Consider the following 26,152-nt stretch of genomic DNA (forward strand, 5'->3'; position numbering starts at 1 on the left):
TGTGTTCTGTCTGAAAATCTACTGCAAACAATGTTTGGAATTGAAGTCTGGCCGAGTTCTAAACTGCTAAATTAGGTTCGCAAACGGGCTATCCTCTTTGCCCAGGTTATGGCCTCCAAGAGAAAAATAATTTGTGTCAGTTACAGCTCACCTCCTTCTCCTACCTGAACAATCGGTTATTATTGATGATGGAGGAGCGTGGCCTGGTCATGGAGGGTTAAAGTCGCACGATCCACAGCTCTCAGCCCTCCTGGCCCTTCTTTGATACCTCTCACTGCTGTCAATGTCTGTAAAGAAGAAGAGAAACATGCTGCCACTGTATACTGCCCTCTCTTTGCCTTCTCCAGCAAGTATTACCTGCTTGCTTAGAAGTACGACCTCTTCACTATCAGTGCCAGAAGCCTCCAAGATGGCGTTGGCACCTGAAGAGCAGCATCTCTGCAATCTTCCACTGAGCTGAGTGGCCCCGGGTTCCTACCGCCTTCCTCATCAATTGCAGAGAGGGTGTTGCTCCCACAGATGGTGTGTGAGATCCCTGACACTGGTACCAGAGAGTACATGCCCTACTCAGCATGGGAGGGGGGCTCTCGAAATGGCGCCCCAGCACAGTTGCGCATCATTCAGGAACAAGACAGCCTCCTATTCTCTTAGCCCAGATACCAGTCTCATCCTTCATGTCACCAATATGGATGGAACAAACTCCTTGGATTACTTTTAATAGTGTGGGATCTCCTTATTCAGATTTATACCCTCCTTCTCCCTGAAGCATAGAAGGGGATCAACATGAATCTCCACTACAGCAGGAAAGAATATGGAAAGAGTAAAGAACACGTATAAGGGCAATCCCAAGCAGAGAGGACATGGACAATCTATCTCCAGGCTGGGATCTTCCTATATGGCTGGGGTCACACTTCCTCGCGTGTGTAATGCGAGAATATCGCCCGAGTCTCTCGCATCGATACCCGGCACTCGGGACCAGAGTGTTCAGCTGCATAGAAATACATGTAGCTGCACGCTCCAGTCCCAAGTGCAGGCGAAAGTGCCGAGTATTGAGGCGAGAGACCTGTGCGAGTTTCTCGCATTACACACGCAAGCGTGACCCCGGCCTACGGCCTGTCCCACACGTCCAGATAATTCCGGTACCGGAATTATCCGTGTCCGTGTGTCCATGTGCTCACGTGGCACATCAGTGTGGTACACGTGCGGCATCCGTGTGCCGACTGGGTACCACACGCACCATGCAGTTAAGCGCTGTCCCCTGCATCTGGTGCTGAAGCCGCCATTCATTTCTTCTCTCCAGCAGCGTTCGCTGGAGAGAAGATATGAAAAATCTTTTTTTTTTTTGGTGCTTAAAAAAAAGATCCCTGTCCCCAACCCCCTCTCACCCCCTGTGCGCAACCCCCCTCCCGCCCCCCACCCCCGCGCTTAATAAAATACCCGGCTCCCTCGCTGCTTCCTCTCCTCGCCGCAGCTTCTCCTGTATGAGCGGTCACGTGGTGCCGCCCATTAAAGTGATGAATATGTGGCTCCACCCCTATGGGAGCCACTGACGTGTGAAACCGGCCTAAGGCAGAGACTGCTTCCACAAGGGAGAGAGACAACAAATAACTGAGAGGGTGTCATCTACACAGACAGACGGCTTCTAATTATTGATGGTGGATTGTTATTGATTTATTCTTGTATTTCAACATCCTAATTCTGTGACATATTTAATCTTTAAATTATTCTGGTCAATCATAATGTGACTCTATTTCTCAAACTACAATAAAACTGAGAACTTTCTTGGTCATTTTGATATATATTGTGTGTTCATATTCTAAAAGTAAAAACGCCTATATATTGTAGAGGATGGCCACTTTATCCTTTAACAAATGTTTGTGTTATGATTTTGTGTATACTTACTATTATATCCAGGCTATACAGCTGATTAAAACAAAGTAAGCAAATACCCTGCAGTAAATAAATGGTAATTGTGAATAAAAAAAAAAAACTTAAAAGCCATCCCACCACGTAAAGGTGACCTCATTCAGGATGGTCCTAACTTCTAGTATTAAAACCTTATCATATGTCAAGTGACGTTATATGAACAAGGGCTAAGCAGGACTGAAATCCGGCTAGTGGACACCCAGCCTTGGGTAGGGGGGAGGGGGAGACTGTATGAATGTAATGTCCAGCTCAAGGAAAACTGAGACCACACCCTTATTTGTTCAATGCTTACGAAAAGACCCAAAAACCTAAAGAGATTACCTGGAATACAAGTTGGTTTGCATGCAACGTGTTGATGCATGTTCACACTAGCCACTATACAGACAGAACCTTGGAGTGCTGTGCAGCCTGTGAGGAAAGCTGTACTAAAAAGTGCAGGAGAATCTGTCATATAACAGTAATGCTATGTTCACATGTTGTGTTTTGCTGTGTTTTTTTTGCTGAGTTTTTGTCGGGGGTGCATGCTGATAAAGTTTACTTAATAAATTTCTGATTCAACTCAATCAGGTTTTGGCACCAAAAACGCAGCAAAACCTGACACTTGTTGTTTTTTTTTTTTTGTTTTTTTGCACCACCTATTGCTTTCAGTGGGTGATAAATGCTGAAGCAAGTGACATTCTGCATTTTGCAAAAAAAAAAAGCTCTTATGACAAAATAGGAGCAAAAATACCACCATGGTGTGTGCACGAGATCTCTGAAATCTTTGACTTTACCGATGCAGTGAAACGCAACTGAGAATTTGCATAAAAAGAAACACAACGTGTGAACATAGTCTTAGGGTACCGTCACACAGTGCCATTTTGATCACTACGATGGTACGATTCGTGACGTTCCAGTGATATCGTTACAATATCGCTGTGTCTGACACGCAGCAGCGATCAGGGATCCTGCTGAGAATCGTACGTCGTAGCAGATCGTTTGGAACATTCTTTCGTCGCTGGATCTCCCGCTGTCATCGCTAGATCGGTGTGTGTGACACCGATCTAGCGATGCGTTCGCTTGTAACCAGGGTAAACATCGGGTTACTAAGCGCAGGACCGTGCTTAGTAACCCGATGTTTACCCTGGTTACCAGCGTAAATGTAAAAAAAAAAATACAGTACATACTTACATTCCGGTGTCCGTCAGGTCCCTTGCCGTCTGTGCTTTCACTTTACGGCCGGCAGTCAGTGAGTGCGGGAAGCAGACGGCAAGGGACAGACACCGGAATGTAAGTATGTACTGTTTGTTTGTTTTTTACGCTGGTAACCAGGGTAAACATCGGGTTACTAAGCGCTGTCCTGCGCTTAGTAACCCGATGTTTACCCTGGTTACCCGGGGACCTCGGCATTGTTGGTCGCTGGAGAACTGTCTGTGTGACAGCTCTCCAGCGACCACACTACGACTTACCAACGATCACGGCCAGGTCGTATCGCTGGTCGTGATCGTTGATAAATCGTATAGTGTGACGGTACCCTTAAGTGTGCACAAAATCATGTCTCCAACACATCTGATAAAATAAAGATAATTTGGACGACCCATTACCTCATTCTACAGCCATAAATAAACAGGGTAATACAGCGTCTATAGGAGGCAAATGGTGCAACACTTTTAATAAAAACCCAATTGGAAAAATGACTTTTAGCCCCAATTACAAGCTATTAGATAAGAAAGACAACCCCTTTTAAGTATTCATTTTGCACCTAAAATTTGGAAGCGGTGGTCTGAACTTAATTTAATTTTTAAAAGCCAGTCAATGATCAATAAATGTCATTTACTAATAGGGTTTGTATCGGGACAATATTTTTTTCGCTGTGCTGTAATCCAGATTCAATTCTTTGCAAAAATAGTAAAAAATGGATAGCACTCACCGATCCTAAAATGCATACTTTATTTCAACGTTTAAAACATCATGGCCAGGAGATCAGATGGAGTGTGAGAGCCAGTGCCGATCGAACACGACCGCTGGAAAGAAGTGGGAAATAATGTGACTTCCCACACCACTTTAAGAAAACAAAACACCATTTTCCAGGATGTCCCTCCTGACAGCACCGCCAGGAGGTTGTCCTTCGTATCCTTGATAGGGACAGGAACACAGAAGAGGTTAAATAGCCCATCCCCACCTCCACCCAGTGTTTTTCCTGTCCCTACCAGGGACAGGCGCAGGAGAGAGTTCTCCAGAAGATGTACCTGGACATTAGGGAGCAGAGGCTCCCGAAGGCAGTCCTTGCTCCAGGTGTGGGCTCTGGACCATGGGGGGTCCCGATGGAGGGACTCCGGCAGGATCGCAGCAAACCGATGGAAGTCTCTCACGCGATTCCGGTAGAGCTTTGCGCTCCCGTCAGCTGCCTCATCCCTTCATCAAAAAGGCTCTGAGGCAGCAGCTACTGCAGCGGTGCCGGAAAGTTCCGAGCCTGGGCTCCATGTGCCATGATCAGCAGCGTTCCCCTGAAGCTTCTGGCTCTGGCGGCAGCTCCCAGGACTTCCGGCGCTTGCGTCGGAGGGGGCGCACTGGGGGATCACTTCCGGGGGCGTGGTCAGCTGGATCCATCTTCGCTGGCGTTTCCGGCTTCTGGTGGCCCAATATGGTGCTGGAATGAAGGGGAGAGCCCAGGACAGGAGGACGCCAAAAGTACCGAGTCCCAGGCCGGTCTGCATGCGTTCCAGAGGACGCATGCGCAGTACGGCTGGGACCTTCAATCACTGGAAAACTGCAGCAGCTGAGCTCGGAAGGAGGACGGTTCAGATGATTTGAAGACAGTTGAGGTAAACTATTTAGACACGGTCAGTTGACAGCCCATTTGACCAGTAGTCATGGAGGGTGTTAACCGTCAAGACGTGCAGTCCTCAGAGCTCGCCCCTGAACATGTAAGTGATATATAGTGGGGTTTATTTGGACTAGTCGGATACAAACGACAGGGCCCTCTTATATGTCTATTGCAGGATAAAGAAGCGCCCAAGCGTACAACAGCGGTTACTAAGCACAAGACTATTAGATGTCCATTATGCTCAAGCAGACTGCCAGAAGGACATTCTTAAAAACTGACGGCTGTATGTCAGGAATACTCAAAGAAGAGCAGAGCTCCTTTCTAGACAGCATTAGAACTATGATCAGAGAAGAGGTACAAACTACGGTATCATGTCTGATACCAGCTGAATCCCCCCACCCTAAAAGACCCAGGTGGGAGCAGAATGTTTCCTCAGAAGAAAGAGAGGTCTCAATTCACCCTTTCAGACTCTGCAGAGGGCGAGGGTCTGTCAACTTTGTTCCCAGAAGAGAGGAAGAGCTATCGGTTCTCTTCCGAAAACACGGACATACTCCTGCAGGTGGAAGAAGCCACAGAACCGCTATCAGTTCAGGATGAAATGTTCGGCGGGCTTAGAGCTCGCAGAAACAGAGTATTCCCAGTAAATCACCACATAACGGAGATGATTCTGGAAGAGTGGAAGGAGGTGGGGAAAAAAACTTATAATCCCAAGAGATTTTAAACACCGTCTTCCATTTGACCCAGATGAGACCAAAATATGGGAATCCGTGCTAAAAGTGGATATATCAGTAGCAAAAGTCTCTAAGAACACAGCCATACCGTTCAAAGATTCGCCTAGTCTCAAAGACCCTATGGACAAGAGATCAGAAGATCTCCTTAAAAAGGCCTGGGAGGCATCGTCAGCCATCATGAAGGCTAATGTTGCAGCCACCTCAGTGGAAAGATCAATGTCTCTATGGGTAGAGAAATTAGAAGACCAGATCAACAATAAAATCCCTAGAGAGGAGATCCTAAAGTCGTTACCATTACTGAAGATGGCAACGGATTTTATGGCTGACGCCTCAGCAGAATCAGTCCGTTTTGCAGCAAGGAAAAATGCCTTATCTAATTCAGCAAGGCGGGCTCTATGGCTCAGGTCATGGTCCAGGGTTACACAATCAAAGAACAAACTCTGTTCAACACCATTCTCCGCCCTCGGACCTGTATTCGGACCTGTATTGCACGAGCTGCTTGAAAAAGCAGCAGACAAGAAAAAAGGCTTTCTGGAAGAGAAACCAAAGAGTACGCCATCCTTTCGTAGGACTAGTTCCCATCCCAGACAGGACTATAGAGGGAAGGGGAAAGGTGGACGATGGAGCTACCCAAAAGGGGGTAGAAGTAGAGGTACCTTCTAGGATCAAGAACCAACAGACAATTATGCCAGGACCGTAGGTGGAAGACTCCAATACTTATTACAGGGCTGGCAAGAAATCACTCAGAATTCATGGATTCTAAGCACGATAGAACACGGATACAGGATAGAATTCAGCCAGTTACCTCCCAAGAGATTTTGTCTGACTCAGACTCAGTCTCCGACAGTCCACCAGAAACTTCTAGACGATATACAGGACCTTCTCCAGTTAAGAGCCATTATCCCAGTACTCAGCTGTCAAAAATTCAGGGGACACTCAAGCCTGTTCTCTATAAAGAAACCAGGCTGAGAACATCGTACAATCATAAACCCAAAACCACTAAATCAGTGGGTATCATACAAACAGTTCAAGATGGAGTCCCTCAAATCCGTTATACCTCTAATTCAAAAGGGCTCAGTAATGAGCACATTAGACCTAAAAAGTGCTTACTACCAGGTCCCCATCTACTCCTCTCCTCAGCAATATCTCAGATTCGCTATAAGGAACCGGAATCATATAGAACATTTCCAGTTCAGGTGCCTGCCATTTGACCTCTCATCTGCCCCAAGAATCTTCACCAAGCTGATGGCAGAAATGATGGCCTTCCTAAAGGTACCTTCACACACAACGATATCGTTAACGATATCGTTGCTTTTTGTGATGTAGCAACGATATCGTTAAGGAAATCATTATGTGTGACAGCGACCAACTATCAGGCCCCTGCTGGGAGATTGTTGGTCACTGAGGAAAGTCCAGAACTTTATTTCGTCGCTGGATCTCCCGCTGACATCGCTGGATCGGCGTGTGTGACGCCGATTCAGTGATGTCTTCACTGGTAACCAGGGTAAACATCGGGTTACTAAGCGCAGGGTCGCGCTTCGTAACCCGATGTTTACTATGGTTACCAGCGTAAACGTTAAAAAAACAAACACTACATACTTACCTTCAGCTGTCTGTCCCCGGCGCTGTGCTTCTCTGCACTCCTCCTGCATCCTGTGTCAGCGCCAGCCAGCCAGAAAGCACAGCAATGACGTCACCGCTCTGCTTTACGGCTGACCGGCGCTGACAGTGTGGAGGAAAGCACAGCGCCGGGGACAGACACGGAATGTAAGTATGTAGTGTTTGTTTTTTTTAACGTTTACACTGGTAAACATCGGGTTACTAAGCGCGGCCCTGCGCTTAGTAACCCGATGTTTACCCTGGTTACCGGGGACCTCGGGATCGTTGGTCGCTGGAGAGCTGTCTGTGACAGCTTTTCAGCGACCAAACAGCGACGCTGCAGCGATCGACATAGTTGTCGGTATCGCTGCAGCGTCGCTGAGTGTGAAGGTACCTTTAGAGAAAGAGAGATCCTAATTGTTCCTTATCTGGACGACATTCTTCTTATAGCAGACTCCCCTCAACAACTGGAAAGACATCTGGTGACAACCAGGTCAGTCCTACAGAATCTAGGATGGCTAATAAATCTAAAGAAGTCAAATCTCAAACCAAAAACAAGGAAGCGGTTTCTCGGAGTGATCCTGGACTCCATTCAGGAACATTCAAACCTCCCGCAGCATAAACGGGAATCAATCAAAAAAGAGATTCCGTTATTACAGAGGCAGACCTCCATAAGGAAGACCATGAGGGTGCTGGGCTTGATGACATCATGCATTACCAGCGTCCAGTGGAGTCAGTATCACTCAAGACCCTTGCCGCAAGAAGTCCTCTCACTATGGGATGGCAGAGACTGATCTCTAGACAAAAAGGTGCTCTTATCCAAAGCGGCAAAAAGATCACTATCATGGTGGACCGAGGAAACAAACCTCGGAAAAGGAAGACCCTGGAGAACATCTCCGTGTGTGAACATCACCACGGACGCAAGCCTCAAAGGCTGGGGAGCCCATATGGAAGGAAGCTACCTTTAAGGAGACTGGCCGGAGTCAATAAGCAACAGGTCTCAGAATTACAGAGAGCTCAGGGTAGTCTGGGAAGCCCTAAAAAGAGATTCCAGGGAAGTCTAGGTTGACCAACATGTCCGTATCTTAGACAATTCGACAACAGTAGCCTTCCTACTTCATCAGGGAGGCCCAAGACATCATCACTTACAGAGCATGTCAGACACAATCTTCTCCTGGGCAGAGCTCACAGTAAAGTCAATAACAGCAGTTCACCTGAAAGACACCGAAAATCAGTTTTTTTCCTGCTCAGAAAGTCGGCTATGTCCCACAGAATGGTCCTTAAACCACAGGTTTCTTTTGTCAGTTAACCCAACGCTGGGGCTTCCTGGAAGTAGATCTATTTACTTCAAGACAAAATACAAAAACAGAGATGTTCTCTCTAAATCCAGGAGACAAGCCTTCAGGGATAGACGCCTTGGCCCAGGAGTGGGACATGGACCTAGCTTATGCCTTTCAACCGTTGGCTCTAATACCAAGAGTATTGAGAAAGATTCAGGAGAACCGAGCATCAGTAATCCTAATTGTGCCATACTGTCCCAAAAGGAGCTGGTTTCCCTTAAGGTACCGTCACATTTAGCGACGCTCCAGCGATATAGACAACGATCTGACCTAAACTAGATCGCTGGAGCGTCGCTGTTAGGTCGCTGTAGAGATGTCAAACACAGCAACTCCAGAACGATGCAGGAGCGATCCAGTGACGTACTTATCGTTCTCGCTGGTTGTTAGCTCCGTGAAAAAACATTGCAGGCATCGTTGCTTTTGCTGTCAAACATGACGAATCACGCCGACCTGACGACCAAATAAAGTTCTGGCCTTCTAGCTCCGACCAGCGATGTCACAGCAGGATCCTGATCGCTGCTGCGTGTCAAACACAACGAGATCGCTATCCAGGACGCTGCAACGTCACGGATCGTTGTCGTTGTAAAGTTGCTCAGTGTGAAGGTACCTTTACTGAGATGGATGTCCCTAGAAGAACCAGTTCATCTACCACTAAGACCAGACCTTTTGTTTCAAGGCCCTCTAGTTCACCAGAACCCGGGTCTACTAGAGTTAGCAGCTTTGACCTCAGGATCTCCTTTTTGGGATCCAAGGGCATTTTAGAACTAGTCATTTCTACCATCCAAAATAGCAGAAAGCCGGTGACTTCTGCAATATACAGGTCCTTCTCAAAAAATTAGCATATAGTGTTAAATTTCATTATTTACCATAATGTAATGATTACAATTAAACTTTCATATATTATAGATTCATTATCCACCAACTGAAATTTGTCAGGTCTTTTATTGTTTTAATACTGATGATTTTGGCATACAACTCCTGATAACCCAAAAAACCTGTCTCAATAAATTAGCATATCAAGAAAAGGTTCTCTAAACGACCTATTACCCTAATCTTCTGAATCAACTAATTAACTCTAAACACATGCAAAAGATACCTGAGGCTTTTATAAACTCCCTGCCTGGTTCATTACTCAAAACCCCCATCATGGGTAAAGGTACCGTCACACTTAGCGACGCTGCAGCGATACCGACAACGATCCGGATCGCTGCAGCGTCGCTGGAGAGCTGTCACACAGACCGCTCTCCAGCGACCAACGATCCCGAGGTCCCCGGTAACCAGGGTAAACATCGGGTAACTAAGCGCAGGGCCGCGCTTAGTAACCCGATGTTTACCCTGGTTACCATCGTAAAAAACAAACAGTACATACTTACATTCAGCTGTCTGTCCCTTGCCGTCTGTTTGCTGCACTGACTGCTGGCCGCAAAGTGAAAGCAGAGCACAGCCACAGCGGTGAGTCACCGCTGTGTGACTCACCGCTGTGCTGTGCTTTCACTTTCACTTTGCGGCCAGCAGTCAGTGCAGGAAATAGACGGCAAGGGACAGACAGCTGAATGTAAGTATGTACTGTTTGTTTTTTACGATGGTAACCAGGGTAAACATCGGGTTACTAAGCGCGGCCCTGCGCTTAGTTACCCGATGTTTACCCTGGTTACCAGTGAAGACATCGCTGAATCGGTGTCACACACACCGATTCAGCGATGTCTGCGGGGAGTCCAGCGACGAAATAAAGTTCTGGACTTTCTTCCCCGACCAGCGATCTCCCAGCAGGGGCCTGATCGCTGCTGCCTGTCACACTGGACGATATCGCTAGCGAGGACGCTGCAACGTCACGGATCGCTAGCGATATCGTCTAGTGTGACAGTACCTTAAGACTAGCGACCTGACAGATGTCAAGAAGGCCATCATTGACACCCTCAAGCAAGAGGGTAAGACCCAGAAAGAAATTTCTCAACAAATAGGCTGTTCCCAGAGTGCTGTATCAAGGCACCTCAATGGTAAGTCTGTTGGAAGGAAACAATGTGGCAGAAAACGCTGTACAACGAGAAGAGGAGAGCGGACCCTGAGGAAGATTGTGGAGAAGGACCGATTCCAGACCTTGGGGAACCTGAGGAAGCAGTGGACTGAGTCTGGTGTGGAAACATCCAGAGCCACCGTGCACAGGCGTGTGCAGGAAATGGGCTACAGGTGCCGCATTCCCCAGGTAAAGCCACTTTTGAGCTACAGAGAAGCAGCACTGGACTGTTGCTAAGTGGTCCCAAGTACTTTTTTCTGATGAAAGCAAATTTTGCATGTCATTCGGAAATCAAGGTGCCAGAGTCTGGAGGAAGACGGGAGAAGGAAATGCCAAAATGCCTGAAGTCCAGTGTCAAGTACCCACGGTCAGTGATGGTGTGGGGTGCCATGTCAGCTGCTGGTGTTGGTCCACTGTGTTTCATCAAGGGCAGGGTCAATGCAGCTAGCTATCAGGAGATTTTGGAGCACTTCATGCTTCCATCGGCTGAAATGCTTTATGGAGATGAAGATTTCATTTTTCAGCACGACCTGGCACCTGCTCACAGTGCCAAAACCACTGGTAAATGGTTTACTGACCATGGTATTACTGTGCTCAATTGGCCTGCCAACTCTCCTGACCTGAACCCCATAGAGAATCTGTGGGATATTGTGAAGAGAAAGTTGAGAGACGCAAGACCCAACACTCTGGATGAGCTTAAGGCCACTATTGAAGCATCCTGGGCCTCCATAACATCTCAGCAGTGTCACAGGCTGATTGCCTCCATGCCACGCCGCATTGAAGCAGTCATTTCTGCCAAAGGATTCCCGACCAAGTATTGAGTGCATAACTGAACATTATTATTTGTTGGTTTTTTTGTTTGTTATTAAAAAACTCTTATTTGATTGGATGGGTGAAATATGCTAATTTATTGAGACAGGTTTTTTGGGTTATCAGGAGTTGTATGCCAAAATCATCAGTATTAAAACAATAAAAGACCTGACAAATTTCAGTTGGTGGATAATGAATCTATAATATATGAAAGTTTAATTGTAATCATTACATTATGGTAAATAATGAAATTTAACACTATATGCTAATTTTTTGAGAAGGACCTGTACAGGAAAATATGGAAGAAGTTCTGCTCCCAAAATACATCTCCTGTATCAGTATCTGAGGGCCCAGATATTCCAAGAATTCTAGACTTTCTTCAATCAGGCTTTGATAAAGGCTTAAGACCCAGTACACTAAAAGTACAAATTTCAGCTCTTCGTTCTTTCTATGACTTCCAGTTGGCCAGCTATCCCTGGGTAGTGAGATTTGTTAAAGCCACTCAGCGTCTTAGGCCCACAATACGCAGCTCAGTACTTCCTTGGGATTTCAGCCTAGCAAACTTGAGAGCAGTAACCTTAAAAGCTCTCTTCTTAATGGCAATAACATCAGCGAGACGTATTGGGGAAATCCAATCCTTCTCCATTAAAGACCCATATCTGAGTGTTCAAGATGACTGCATCATCCTAAGACTGGATCCTGCCTTTCTTCCCAAAGTGGTATCTGACTTCCATAGAAATCAGGAGATCATTCTACCTACCTTTTGCCAAAACTACAGTAAAGAGAAAGAGCGTTCTCTGCACGCATTGGATGTTAAAAGAACAATTCTCCACTACTTAGAGATCAAGGACAGTTGGAGAATAGACTCTAACCTCTTCATCCAGATGTCTGGAAGAAACAAAGGGAAGAAGGCGTCCAAAGCTACATTAGCTAGATGGATTAAATCAGCTATTAGTGCGGCCTATATCTTGGGGAAATCCCCACCAGAAAGCCTCAGAGCACACTCGCTGAGAGCAATCTCAGCTTCATGGGCAGAAAGTGCTGGGGCCTCTATGGACCAGATCTGCAGAGCCGCAACTTGGGCTAGATCAAATGCCTTTTGTAAGCATTATAAGTTGGATGTCTTAGCAAACCAACAAACTTCGTTCGGGAGGAAAGTCCTCCAGGCTGTAATCCCACCCTAAAATAAGGAGTTATTTGGTATTTCTCCTGGTGGTGCTGTCAGGAGGGATGTCCTGGAAAGTAGGAATTATTCCTACCGGTAATATTGTTTCAGGGAGTCCATCATGACACCACCCCTTATATACCCTCCCTTGAGTTTCCTGTCTGAGATGTGATGTAAACATGTGTAGAGAGGAAGTTCAATAAAATAGTGTTGCATCCATCCTGGTGTGGTACATAGAAGAGGTTAAATAGCCCCTCCCCACCTCCACCCTTCAGTGATTTTCCTGTGTTCCTGTCCCTATCAAGGATACGAAGGACAACCTCCTGGTGGTGCTGTCATGATGGACTCCTGGAAACAATATTACCAGTAGGACTAATTCATACTTTCTTTGCAACTTACAACTAATGATCTCCCGGTCTGAAGACTGGAGGCTATGGTAGCAGATTTAGGCCTTGCAGATTACTCATAGTAGCACCCACAACATGCACCTTGGGGTTTGGTTGAAAGACTGTTCGAGGCATTTGTCTGGTTCCACAACCAAATTAATTTAACAGCCAGCTGTTTGTGTACCTGAATTGAAGACTAGAGGGGACTAGCAACCATACATTATGCCATCCCACACCATAATCCCGAAAGTAGGAGCAGTGTGACGTTACTTTGGTGAAGGCCATGGCACTTCCTGTTGGAGGTTCATTGAAGGTTTGTGGCTAAATGGAATTGGGAATCTGGCCAGACTTAATGGTGTCCTCAGTGCTGAGCAATGAAGGCTCATACTTATCCATCATGCAATACAATCCAGGAGGCATCTGCTTTACTTCAAGCATGAAAATACAGCCATTAACCCCTTCACTCCCAAGTCTGTTTTCACCTTGACCAGGCCATTTTGTTTTTAAATTCTGACCACTGTCACTTTATGCAGTAATAACTCTGGAACGCGTCAACATATCCCACTGATTCAGAATTTTATTTTTTTTATTACACATTGTTTTTGGTTAGTGTATTTATCAAGATATAAAAAAGTGACAATTTTTTTTTTTTTTAAATGTCGCAATTTTCAAAGTTTGATTATTATTATATGTGATATAACTAACATTTACCATATGTCAACTTTACCTCAGGATCATTTTTGATACATAATTTTTATAGGAAGTTTAAAAGGTTAAAATTTTTATCAGCAATTCTTTTTTTCCAACAAGATTTATAAAACCATATTTTTATTTTAGGGATCACAACACATTTCAAGTGACTCAGGGGCTTATGCCACAACAAATAAACAAATGTGACCCCATTTCAAAAACTGCATCCCTCAGAAAGTGCTCAAAATCACATTCAATAAGTTTATTAACCCTTTAGGTGCTTCACAGAAATTGAAGCAATGTGTGAAAAAAAAATAGAAATGTTAATTTTTCCCACAACATTGTTCCTTTATCCCTACATTTTTAATTTTTAAAAGGGTAACAAGAGACAATGGACTATACAATTTGTTGTGCAGTTTCTCCTGAGTACACAGATATTCCTTATGTGTTGAAAACTACTGTTTGGGCGCACCAAAGGGCTTGGAAGGGAAGGAGCGCCTTTAAACTTTTGGAGCGCAAAATTGATTGGAATATATAAGACACCATGTCACATTTGCAGTGCCCTTTATGTGCCTAAACAGTGGAAACCCCCCACAGGTGCTTCACAGAATTTTATAATGTTGAGCCATGAAAATAAAAAAAATAATTTTTGCACACAGCAATGTTCCTTTAGCCCCAAACTTTTCATTTTCACAAGGGTAGCATGAGAAAATGAAAGTACAATTGTTGTGCAAGTTCTCTAGATTACACGGATACCTCATGTGGTGAAAAACTACTGTTTGGACGCACAAAAGGGAAGGAGCACCATGTGACTTGGAGTGCAAGATTGGGTGGAATAGATACTGAACGCAATGTCCACTGATGTGCTTAAACAGTGGAAACCCCCAACAAGTGACCCCATTTTGAAACTACACCTCAAGGAATTTATCTAGAGGTATAATAAGCGTTTTTAATTCTCAGGTGAATCAGAATTGTATGAGAGTCCGAAAAATACGGTTATCAGACACACCCCATTTTGAAGTCCAAATTCAGCTTACCTGCGTGGCGGCGGCGGTGAAGCAGGGTCATAGGAGGTGCCACGCTGTGGGGTGATGTTGTAAGTCCCATTTCAGGCTGGTAGAAGGGGGTGTTCGCCGGAGCAAGGGCTCCACTGACATTTTGTGAAAGCCCAGAGCCAACGCACTTCCATGCTTTTGATGTGGTGGACTCTGGGAAGAGGCTGATGGAGACAGCGCATGCCAAGATCTTGGTGCTGAGATCTCAATCTGCACATGCGCCGTTTCTGGCGGACATTTTCTTGGAGTCCATGAAGTTTGGGCCGTCACAAAATGTCAGCGGAGCCCCCACACCGCCGAATAACCCGTCTGCTGGCCTTGGACTCGCAGCATCGCTCTGCCGAACACACCCTCATCCCAGCCTAAGGCCTGCCGTATCGTCCAATTCCTGCCATCGCCCCCGTAAGCTACATTCGGTCTATAAGAAGCACCCCAAAAAAATAATTAAGGGAAAAAAAGTGCATCTTTTATAGTGCAAAAAATACAGTAAATTAAAAAATACTATTTTTTGTTTCCACTAAAATGTTGCTCTGGCCTCAAATTTTTTCTTTTCCAGATGACTAATAGGAAAATAAACAAAAGGTATAATTTGTTACACATATTCTTCTGTTCACGCCAATACCCCTTGTGTGGATGAAAACTACTTTTCAGGTACAGTATAAAGCTCGGAAGTTAACAAGCGCAACATTATAGTGCAGATTTTGCTATTATGATTTACAGGTGCTATGTCACATTGGCAAAGCCCCTGAAGTAGCAGAACACCCCATAAGTAAAAGTTACACCTCTCTATGCATTCATCTTAGGATGCAGTGATCATAAGTGAAAAAGGGGACCACCAGCCTCCTATGTGGCAGCCCCTCCCCCTTAAGCCAGGCCTTTAATTTGACTGGTAACTGACTCTTATATTCTGCGTACTTTGTCCTACCACTATTGTATTTGCATATCTGACCAATGTATATGTATAACCACTGTGTATATACAGCAGTGTTTTCCCTAGTGTGCCCTTAATGCAATTTAAATATATAATTTATCCTTGGGTTGCTCTTTTATCTCAAACCACGAATCCACACATTCGTTATCTCGGTTTAACTTTCCATACTCCTGGGCTGGTTTCTGGCCCGATATAATCCGGTTAATGGCCCGTGCTTATCTAATGAGGACCAGGACTGACCAGGCACTGTTTCACTAGTGCTAGTGAAAGGGTCCTCTCAACCTGTCAGGATTGTGAGCGAATGTGGTGCCACATCAGTGACAGTCTGGGCCACATTCACTCACGCCTCGTGCCTTCCTGGGTCTGTGTGGACAGAAGGTGTTTGAGTAAAACTGCCAAGCTGACCTTCTGTGTCGCCAGGGTGTGCGGAGCGTCACGTTGCTACAAGTGAGGAGAGCATACCTCTGGATCCCTCAGACTTAATAGTGACATTAGGTGAGGTGGCTGTTGTGAATTCTGTGGCTGAATTCACTCCTGTGGTCACAAGTGGTACTGCAGCTTCTGAGCTTCCTCCCTCAGGTGTTCTGGTGAGCTCGTTGGCTGCTTTGTTATTTAACTCCACCTAATTCTGTCTTCCTTGCTCCTTGTCAATGTTCCAGTGTTGGATCTGAGCTTCTGGATCTTTCCTGTGGCCTGCTGCTCTGCTTAGATAAGTGCTTCTTTGCTTTTGTTGCTACTTTTTCTGTCCAGCTTGTTAATTCGTTTTGCTGGAAGCTCTGAGACGCAAAGGGTGTACCGCCGTGCCGTTAGTTCGGCACGGTGGGTCTTTTTGCCCCCTTTGCGTGGTTTTTTGCTTTAGGGTTTTTTGTAGACTGCAAAGTTCTCTTTGCTATCCTCGCTCTATCTAGAATATCGGGCCTCACTTTGCTGAATCTATTTCATCCCTACGTTTGTCTTTTCTTCTTGCTAACAGTCATTATATGTGGGGGGCTGCCTTTTCCTTTGGGGTATTTCTCTGAGGCAAGTCAGGCTTGTTTTTCTATCTTCAGGCTAGTCAGCTCCTCAGGCTGTGCCGAGTTGCATAGGTAGTGTCAGGCGCAATCCACAGCTGCCTTTAGTTGTGTTTAGGATAGGTTCAGGTATTGCGGTCTACAGAGATTCCACGTCTCAGAGCTCGTTCTATTGGTTTTTGGGTTATTGTCAGATCACTGTATGTGCTCTGATTGCTGGCACACTGTGTCACTGGATTGCCTACATAACAGTACAAGGAGCCAACCTAATGATTCTCAATAGAGGGAAAAAAGAAGTTCTGACATCATTTTTTTTTTCTCAGCTCTGTGTTCAGTCTTTTTTTTCCCCTAGACATTTGGGTGTTTCAGGACACAGGTGTGGACATGGATATTCAGGGTCTGTGCTCTTCAATGGATAATCTCGTTACAAATGTACAAAGGATTCAAGATACTATTGATCAGAAATCTATGTTAGAACCAAGAATTCCTATTCCTGATTTGTTTTTTGGTGATAGAACTAAGTTTCTTAATTTCAAAAATAATTGTAAGCTATTTCTGGCCTTGAAACCTCATTCTTCTGGTAATCCTATTCAACAGGTGTTGATTATTATTTCTTTTTTGCGCGGCGACCCTCAGGATTGGGCATTTTCTCTTGCGCCAGGAGACCCTGCATTGAGTAATGTCAATGCATTTTTCCTGGCGCTCGGATTACTTTACGATGAGCCTAATTCAGTGGATCAGGCTGAGAAAAATTTGCTGGCTTTGTGCCAGGGCCAGGATGATATAGAAGTATATTGTCAGAAATTTAGGAAGTGGTCAGTACTCACTCTGTGGAATGAATCTGCGCTGGCAGCTTTGTTCAGAAAGGGTCTCTCTGAGGCTCTTAAGGATGTCATGGTAGGTTTTCCTATGCCTACTGGTTTGAATGAGTCTATGTCTTTGGCCATTCAGATCGGTCGACGCTTGCGCGAGCGTAAATCTGTGCACCATTTGGCAGTATTGTCTAAGATTAAACCTGAGCCTATGCAGTGCGATAGGACTATGACCAGAGTTGAACGGCAAGAACACAGACGTCTGAATGGTCTGTGTTTCTACTGTGGTGATTCCACTCATGCTATTTCTGATTGTCCTAAGCGCACTAAGCGGTTCGATAGGTCTGCCGTCATTGGTACTGTACAATCCAAATTCCTTCTGTCCATTACCTTGATATGCTCTTTGTCATCGTATTCTGTCATGGCGTTTGTGGATTCAGGCGCTGCCCTGAATCTGATGGATTTGGATTATGCTAAACGTTGTGGGTTTTTCTTGGAGCCTTTGCGGTGTCCTATTCCGTTGAGAGGAATTGATGCTACACCTTTGGCCAAGAATAAACCTCAGTACTGAACCCAGCTGACCATGTACATGGCTCCTGCACATCAGGAAGTTATTCGCTTTCTGGTGCTACATAATCTGCATGATGTGGTCGTGTTGGGGTTGCCATGGCTGCAAACCCATAATCCAGTATTGGATTGGAACTCTATGTCGGTATCCAGCTGGGGTTGTCAGGGGGTACATGGTGATGTTCCATTTTTGTCTATTTCGTCATCCACTCCTTCTGAGGTCCCAGAGTTCTTGTCTGATTATCAGGATGTATTTGAAGAGCCCAAGTCCGATGCCCTACCTCCGCATAGGGATTGTGATTGTGCTATCAATTTGATTCCTGGTAGTAAAATCCCATAAGGTCGATTATTTAATTTATCCGTGCCTGAACACGCCGCTATGCGCAGTTATGTGAAGGAATCCCTGGAGAAGGGACATATTCGCCCATCGTCATCACCACTGGGAGCAGGGTTCTTTTTTGTAGCCAAGAAGGATGGTTCGCTGAGACCGTGTACTGATTACCGCCTTCTTAATAAAATCACTGTTAAATTTCAGTATCCCTTGCCATTGTTATCTGACTTGTTTGCTCGGATTAAGGGGGCTAGTTGGTTCACTAAGATAGATCTTCGTGGTGCGTATAATCTGGTGAGAATCAGGCAAGGAGATGAATGGAAAACTGCATTTAATACGCCCGAGGGTCATTTTGAGTATCTAGTGATGCCGTTCGGACTTGCCAATGCTCCATCTGTGTTTCAGTCTTTTATGCATGACATCTTCCGTGAGTATCTGGATAAATTCCTGATTGTTTACTTGGATGACATTTTGATCTTCTCAGATGATTGGGACTCTCATGTGAAGCAGGTCAGAATGGTTTTCCAGGTCCTGCGTGCTAATTCTTTGTTTGTGAAGGGATCAAAGTGTCTCTTCGGTGTGCAGAAAGTTTCATTTTTGGGGTTCATCTTTTCCCCTTCTACTATTGAGATGCATCCGGTTAAGGTCCAAGCCATCCAGGATTGGACTCAGCCGACATCTCTGAAAAGTCTGCAAAAGTTCCTGGGCTTTGCTCATTTTTATCGTCGCTTCATCTGTAATTTTTCTAGCATTGCCAAACCATTGACCGATTTGACCAAGAAGGGTGCTGATTTGGTTAATTGGTCTTCTGCTGCTGTGGAAGCTTTTCAGGAGTTGAAGCGTCGTTTTTGTTCTGCCCCTGTGTTGTGTCAACCAGATGTTTCTCTTCCGTTCCAGGTCGAGGTTGATGCTTCTGAGATTGGAGCAGGGGCGGTTTTGTCACAGAGAGGTTCTGGTTGCTCAGTGTTGAAACCATGTGCTTTCTTTTCCAGGAAGTTTTCGGCTGCTGAGCGTAATTATGATGTGGGCAACCGAGAGTTGCTGGCCATGAAGTGGGCATTCGAGGAATGGCGTCATTGGCTTGAAGGAGCTAAGCATCGCGTGGTGGTATTGACTGATCATAAGAACCTTACTTATCTCGAGTCTGCCAAGCGCTTGAATCCTAGACAGGCCCGTTGGTCGTTATTTTTTGCCCGCTTCGATTTTGTGATTTCGTACCTTCCGGGCTCTAAAAATGTGAAGGCGGATGCTCTGTCTAGGAGTTTTGTGCCCGACTCTCCGGGTTCATCTGAGCCGGCGAGTATCCTCAAGGAAGGAGTCATTGTGTCTGCCATCTCCCCTGATTTGCGGCGAGTGTTGCAAAAATTTCAGGCGAATAAACCTGATCGTTGTCCGGCGGAGAAACTGTTCGTCCCTGATAGGTGGACTAGTAAAGTTATCTCTGAACTTCATTGTTCGGTGTTGGCTGGTCATCCTGGAATCTTTGGTACCAGAGAGTTAGTGGCTAGATCCTTCTGGTGGCCATCTCTGTCACGGGATGTACGTACTTTTGTGCAGTCCTGTGGGATTTGTGCTAGGGCTAAGCCCTGCTGTTCACGTGCCAGTGGGTTGCTTTTGCCCTTGCCGGTCCCAAAGAGGCCTTGGACACATGTTTCGATGGATTTCATTTCTGACCTTCCCGTTTCTCAGAGGATGTCGGTCATTTGGGTGGTCTGTGATCGCTTTTCTAAAATGGTCCATCTGGTGCCCTTAGTTAAATTGCCTTCCTCCTCTGATTTGGTGCCTTTGTTCTTCCAGCATGTGGTTCGTTTGCATGGCATTCCTGAGAATATTGTTTCTGACAGAGGTTCCCAGTTTGTTTCAAGGTTTTGGCGAGCCTTTTGTGGTAGGATGGGCATTGACCTATCTTTTTCCTCGGCTTTCCATCCTCAGACTAATGGCCAGACCGAACGAACCAATCAGACCTTGGAAACATATCTGAGATGTTTTGTTTCTGCAGATCAGGATGATTGGGTGTCCTTTTTGCCGTTGGCTGAGTTCGCCCTTAATAATCGGGCCAGCTCGGCTACCTTGGTCTCTCCATTTTTCTGCAATTCTGGGTTCCATCCTCGTTTCTCTTCAGGACAGGTTGAGTCTTCGGACTGTCCTGGTGTGGATTCTGTGGTGGACAGGTTGCAGCAGATCTGGACTCAGGTAGTGGACAATTTGACCTTGTCCCAGGAGAAGGCTCAACTTTTCGCTAATCGCAGACGCCGTGTGGGTCCCCGACTTCGTGTTGGGGATCTGGTTTGGTTATCTTCTCGTCATATTCCTATGAAGGTTTCCTCTCCTAAATTTAAACCTCGTTTTATTGGTCCGTATAGGATTTCTGAGATTCTTAATCCTGTGTCTTTTCGTCTGACCCTCCCAGACTCCTTTTCCATACATAATGTATTCCATAGGTCATTGTTGCGGAGATACGTGGCACCTATGGTTCCATCTGTTGAGCCTCCTGCCCCGGTTTTGGTGGAGGGGGAATTGGAGTATATTGTGGAGAAAATTTTGGATTCTCGTGTTTCTAGACGGAAACTCCAGTATCTGGTTAAATGGAAGGGTTATGCTCAGGAAGATAATTCCTGGGTTTTTGCCTCTGATGTCCATGCTCCAGATCTTGTTCGTGCCTTTCATGTGTCATGTGCACACTGATGTCAGCTGCTGGCCTCTGGCTGGCAGTGTGTATTGTGCCGCATGGACCTGGGAAGTTTGTTCGCTGCAATGCATTTCAGCTGCATGTGCATTCGAGCACGCAAACACAGCTGAAGTAGGGGCTGGCATCGGCACGTCCGCACTACAATACCTTTTTATTGAAGGTCCCACTCTTCCCTCCATCAGGTGGGTGTGAACATTATGATCTAGTGGACTGTAAAGGACCCATACATTTTTCTTGCACAGGGATCCTCTTCTGTGCACAGGGATTTTCTCAAAACTGTTGCAAGCAGCTTAGTAAGTGATACATCACTGGAATCGGGGGCACTACTTCTACATATTGCTTCTCTCACATGGGGTAGGAAAGCTTGGTGACCGTTTCCGTTAAGGCAGTTTTCCAGGCGAAATGTAAAATTAAGCAGGGAAGCAGTGATGTGGGAGCGTGCTCATGTCCTAATTAAGTATTTCGACGTGCTGTTAGGCAAAAGTGCCGGGTTTGGGTAGCAAAAATATGAGCCATCTGGTATCAATTACACTCTTGCTGTTATCGGGCTTCTAAGTGTATTGAATGTAGTTATAACCCTACTAGACGGTCATCGTTGAGCCTCCGTTCTAGTAGGACCCAAGCATATATTGTTTCACCTGTTTTTTTTCTCTTAGTCATTCCAAGCTGGGGTCATAGACTCGAGAATGAGAGGTTTCAATCTTTTTCCAAGACGCTGACTCGCTCGGCAAGGAAGACCGTAGTTGACTCTGGAGGTTGTTCTGGAGACCAGTGGCTCTGTGTGTGCATTGCCAAAGTTGGAGGAGGTCATAGGGGTACAGGCTGGATATGAGTACTGTTAGATATTGTGAGTAGGATTTAGTACTGCAGGGTTCATTGGTGGAATTCTGTCTGGAGTGTGCTTGTGGCCGCATAGTTCCTGTGGCATACATGTTTCCACCATCATAGCTGGGCCACGCTGAACCATATTTGTGAGGGACAGTCCCCAAGTTCAACCAAAATTCACCTTCTTTTATGTTTGCAGATTTTCACTATTAGAAATGTATTGCGGAAATCTGATCATCTGCCACTAGAGTGCTACAGTTTTGGTTCTTCAGCCATGTTTTATCTGATCAAAGTTAACTTTCTTCTGAAAAATATATATATTTTTTTTACCTTTAATTTACAGGTAAAGGTAGAAGTCAGGTATGAAATTTCACTCCACCTAATGCTGCAGAGAACTGTTGGAAATATATTCACATGTAAATATTTAATAATTTAGAAAAATAGTTGATGTTTTCTGAAGTTTTTCAAAAAGTCATTAAGATGTTAGCAAGGGCAGGATGCTCGTACAGATGTATGTGGACACTACAGAACCATATAGTCACAATATGCTCAGCTTCCATAGATACACAGCTCTGTTGCCCTTGAACGCCTGCAAAAGTCATATATTTTTGGACAAAATCCAACTGAGAAATAACTTTGCCTCTATGAAATCGGAGTCTTGTGCACTTCTATCTTCTATCTTACCATAATACACTCCTCAACACTGAAATTGCAACACAAAGAAGGAAGTCATGAAATTATTATAATCACAGGATCGATAGACATGTTAGTAATGCGCAAAATCTAAAAAATGGTAACAAATATTTTCAAAACATCTTGATTTTATTCAATATCAAGTATGTGTGCAGATTTTCACGCATTGGCCTGTTATCAATGAAGTTATTAGTGATTGTCCGATGAATGTTCTGCCACACTGAATGTGATTGGGTACCCAAATCATCAAGATCCACTGCTGGCAGCTCCCTTTGCAATTGCCATCAAATCACTTCCATGGTAGAACATCCACGGCAGGCCTTGGTAGCATGTTTAGGCCACATAGGGTGCTCTCGGTAGCTTTAGCAACATGAAGCCTTGTGTTGTCACGTTCAAAAGTGTCATCTGGGACACTTTACAGAAATAAAAGTACCACCACAAAGTCAAGGTAACGCCAAGCAGAAGGTGTACCTGGAATGAAGAGTAAAGCAGTGCGGCTATCATACATGATGCCACCCTACACCGTAATCCAGGGAGCAGGAATGGTGTGATGTTCGTTTGTGAAGAATTCTTAATGGCCAGATGAATACCAAAGCCTGGAATGAGGCAATAGAGGCTGGAATAGAGATCTATCCTCTTCAGCAATGAGTCACGCTCTTGTCTTGGATGCAATGATAGCCAGATATTGATCTGGAGACCACGTGGGCAATGCTATTTCGTCTGATTGACACCCTTCTCTGAAAACACACACTGTAGAGCTGGCTGATACTCAAAGTGAGCAGCAGAGTAACCACTTCATGTCTTGCCCCAATGACTGGAAGCAATTGGCCACAGGGAGGATATCAGTTCATTTTTTCCCATGCAGCCACTGCTCCAGTTAACCAGCCTCACCTGCAGATTAACCTTGTATATGAAGGTAGGTAGCATGTGTTTACATGACCGTTTCCTTTTGACACCCCCATAAATATGTATTTTTGGATCAGCCAAGTGGGTATGATTATTGCTATAGGGAGTTCATTGCAAAACACATCTGGGATTCCTTATTTCCAGGAAAACATGTATTCATGACTGTTAAAGTACCACATATAAGGCTTCCTTAATTTTAGATTTGTGCGCATCACTCAGCACTCCATCACTCAGCCCTCCATCACTCAGCCCTCCATCACTCAGCCCTCCATCACTCGCCACTCCATCACTCGCCACTCCACCACTCGCCACCCCACCACTCGCCACTCCACCACTCGCCACTCCACCACTCGCCACTCCACCACTCGCCACTCCTTCACTCGCCACTCCTTCACTCGCCACTCCTTCACTCGCCACTCTTTCACTCGCCACTCCTTCACTCGCCACTCCTTCACTCGCCACTCTTTCACTCGCCACTCCTTCACTCGCCCTCTTTCACTCGCCACTCCTTCACTCGCCACTCCTTCACTCGCCACTCCTTGACTCGCCACTCCATCACTCGCCACTCCATCACTCACCACTCCATCACTCGCCACTCCATCACTCGGCACTCCACCACTCGGCACTCCACCACTCGGCACTCCACCACTCGGCACTCCATCACTCGGCACTCCATCACTCAGCACTCCTTGAAAACATGTCCATTCATTGAGGCAAATATCTACAAGTAGAATGTTTGGACATAATTTTACTTTCTTGTGGTTGGCATTTGCCTACAGGTCCTTCTCAAAAAATTAGCATATAGTGTTAAATTTCATTATTTACCATAATGTAATGATTACAATTAAACTTTCATATATTATAGATTCATTATCCACCAACTGAAATTTGTCAGGTCTTTTATTGTTTTAATACTGATGATTTTGGCATACAACTCCTGATAACCCAAAAAACCTGTCTCAATAAATTAGCATATCAAGAAAAGGTTCTCTAAACGACCTATTACCCTAATCTTCTGAATCAACTAATTAACTCTAAACACATGCAAAAGATACCTGAGGCTTTTATAAACTCCCTGCCTGGTTCATTACTCAAAACCCCCATCATGGGTAAGACTAGCGACCTGACAGATGTCAAGAAGGCCATCATTGACACCCTCAAGCAAGAGGGTAAGACCCAGAAAGAAATTTCTCAACAAATAGGCTGTTCCCAGAGTGCTGTATCAAGGCACCTCAATGGTAAGTCTGTTGGAAGGAAACAATGTGGCAGAAAACGCTGTACAACGAGAAGAGGAGACCGGACCCTGAGGAAGATTATGGAGAAGGACCGATTCCAGACCTTGGGGAACCTGAGGAAGCAGTGGACTGAGTCTGGTGTGGAAACATCCAGAGCCACCGTGCACAGGCGTGTGCAGGAAATGGGCTACAGGTGCCGCATTCCCCAGGTAAAGCCACTTTTGAGCTACAGAGAAGCAGCACTGGACTGTTGCTAAGTGGTCCCAAGTACTTTTTTCTGATGAAAGCAAATTTTGCATGTCATTCGGAAATCAAGGTGCCAGAGTCTGGAGGAAGACTGGGGAGAAGGAAATGCCAAAATGCCTGAAGTCCAGTGTCAAGTACCCACAGTCAGTGATGGTGTGGGGTGCCATGTCAGCTGCTGGTGTTGGTCCACTGTGTTTCATCAAGGGCAGGGTCAATGCAGCTAGCTATCAGGAGATTTTGGAGCACTTCATGCTTCCATCGGCTGAAATGCTTTATGGAGATGAAGATTTCATTTTTCAGCACGACCTGGCACCTGCTCACAGTGCCAAAACCACTGGTAAATGGTTTACTGACCATGGTATTACTGTGCTCAATTGGCCTGCCAACTCTCCTGACCTGAACCCCATAGAGAATCTGTGGGATATTGTGAAGAGAAAGTTGAGAGACGCAAGACCCAACACTCTGGATGAGCTTAAGGCCGCTATTGAAGCATCCTGGGCCTCCATAACATCTCAGCAGTGTCATAGGCTGATTGCCTCCATGCCACGCCGCATTGAAGCAGTCATTTCTGCCAAAGGATTCCCGACCAAGTATTGAGTGCATAACTGAACATTATTATTTGTTGGTTTTTTTGTTTGTTATTAAAAAACACTTTTATTTGATTGGATGGGTGAAATATGCTAATTTATTGAGACAGGTTTTTTGGGTTATCAGGAGTTGTATGCCAAAATCATCACTATTAAAACAATAAAAGACCTGACAAATTTCAGTTGGTGGATAATGAATCTATAATATATGAAAGTTTAATTGTAATCATTACATTATGGTAAATAATGAAATTTAACACTATATGCTAATTTTTTGAGAAGGACCTGTATATTTGCAGACACAGTAGTGGACACTGCCAAAAACGAGGTCAAATGGGGTCCAAACATTCATCTTGAAATGAATGAACATGACATGTGAAAGCCATAGGTAGGACTTGTACGTGAAAAATAAATGTCTGAATTAGGCCAAAGACTTATCTTTCCGAACAGCAGATGTCGTAGAATAGTTGTGCTGCCTCAACGCACATAAGATTTTGACAATGAAATCTGATATGTATGGCCAGCTTTACAAGAATTGTAAAAATAGTACTTTTTATTTTTGTTACTAGACAGTAGAATATTTGTTACTATGTTTGTCTTTTGTGTATTTAGCCTTTTCCTTTAGACAACATTTAGAACTAATTTGTTATTTGGGTGTGTTTGTCGCTTGTTTTCAGTAGCATCAGGTTGAGGCTGGTAATAATGTGGTTAAATGTAAGTTGCACAATATGAGGGAAAAGGTGAGGGACCCAGGACAGGTTAAAGTAACACAAAAATGATTTGTTTGTGGGTGGAGGG

The 26,152-nt window shown here is 45.1% G+C and overlaps 1 protein-coding gene across 2 annotated transcripts in view; it reads left to right on the forward strand.

Annotated features, from left to right (window-relative positions):
• The first annotated feature begins 4,559 nt into the window (after positions 1 to 4,559).
• Positions 4,560 to 26,152, forward strand: part of LOC138672968 (4-hydroxyphenylpyruvate dioxygenase) — a 110,210-nt gene continuing 88,617 nt past the window's right edge. The window contains exons 1-2 of one of the 2 annotated variants that reach the window (XM_069761447.1): positions 4,567 to 4,730; positions 15,079 to 15,173. In XM_069761447.1, coding sequence (XP_069617548.1) covers positions 15,156 to 15,173 — 18 coding nt within the window. In that variant the 5' untranslated portion in view covers positions 4,567 to 4,730; positions 15,079 to 15,155. Of the gene's footprint in view, positions 4,731 to 15,078; positions 15,174 to 26,152 lie in introns of both variants that reach the window. The other variant, XM_069761450.1, reaches the window with a different exon arrangement.

Source organism: Ranitomeya imitator, chromosome 3 (assembly GCF_032444005.1).
Source record: "Ranitomeya imitator isolate aRanImi1 chromosome 3, aRanImi1.pri, whole genome shotgun sequence".
In the NCBI taxonomy this organism is placed as follows: domain Eukaryota; kingdom Metazoa; phylum Chordata; class Amphibia; order Anura; family Dendrobatidae; genus Ranitomeya; species Ranitomeya imitator.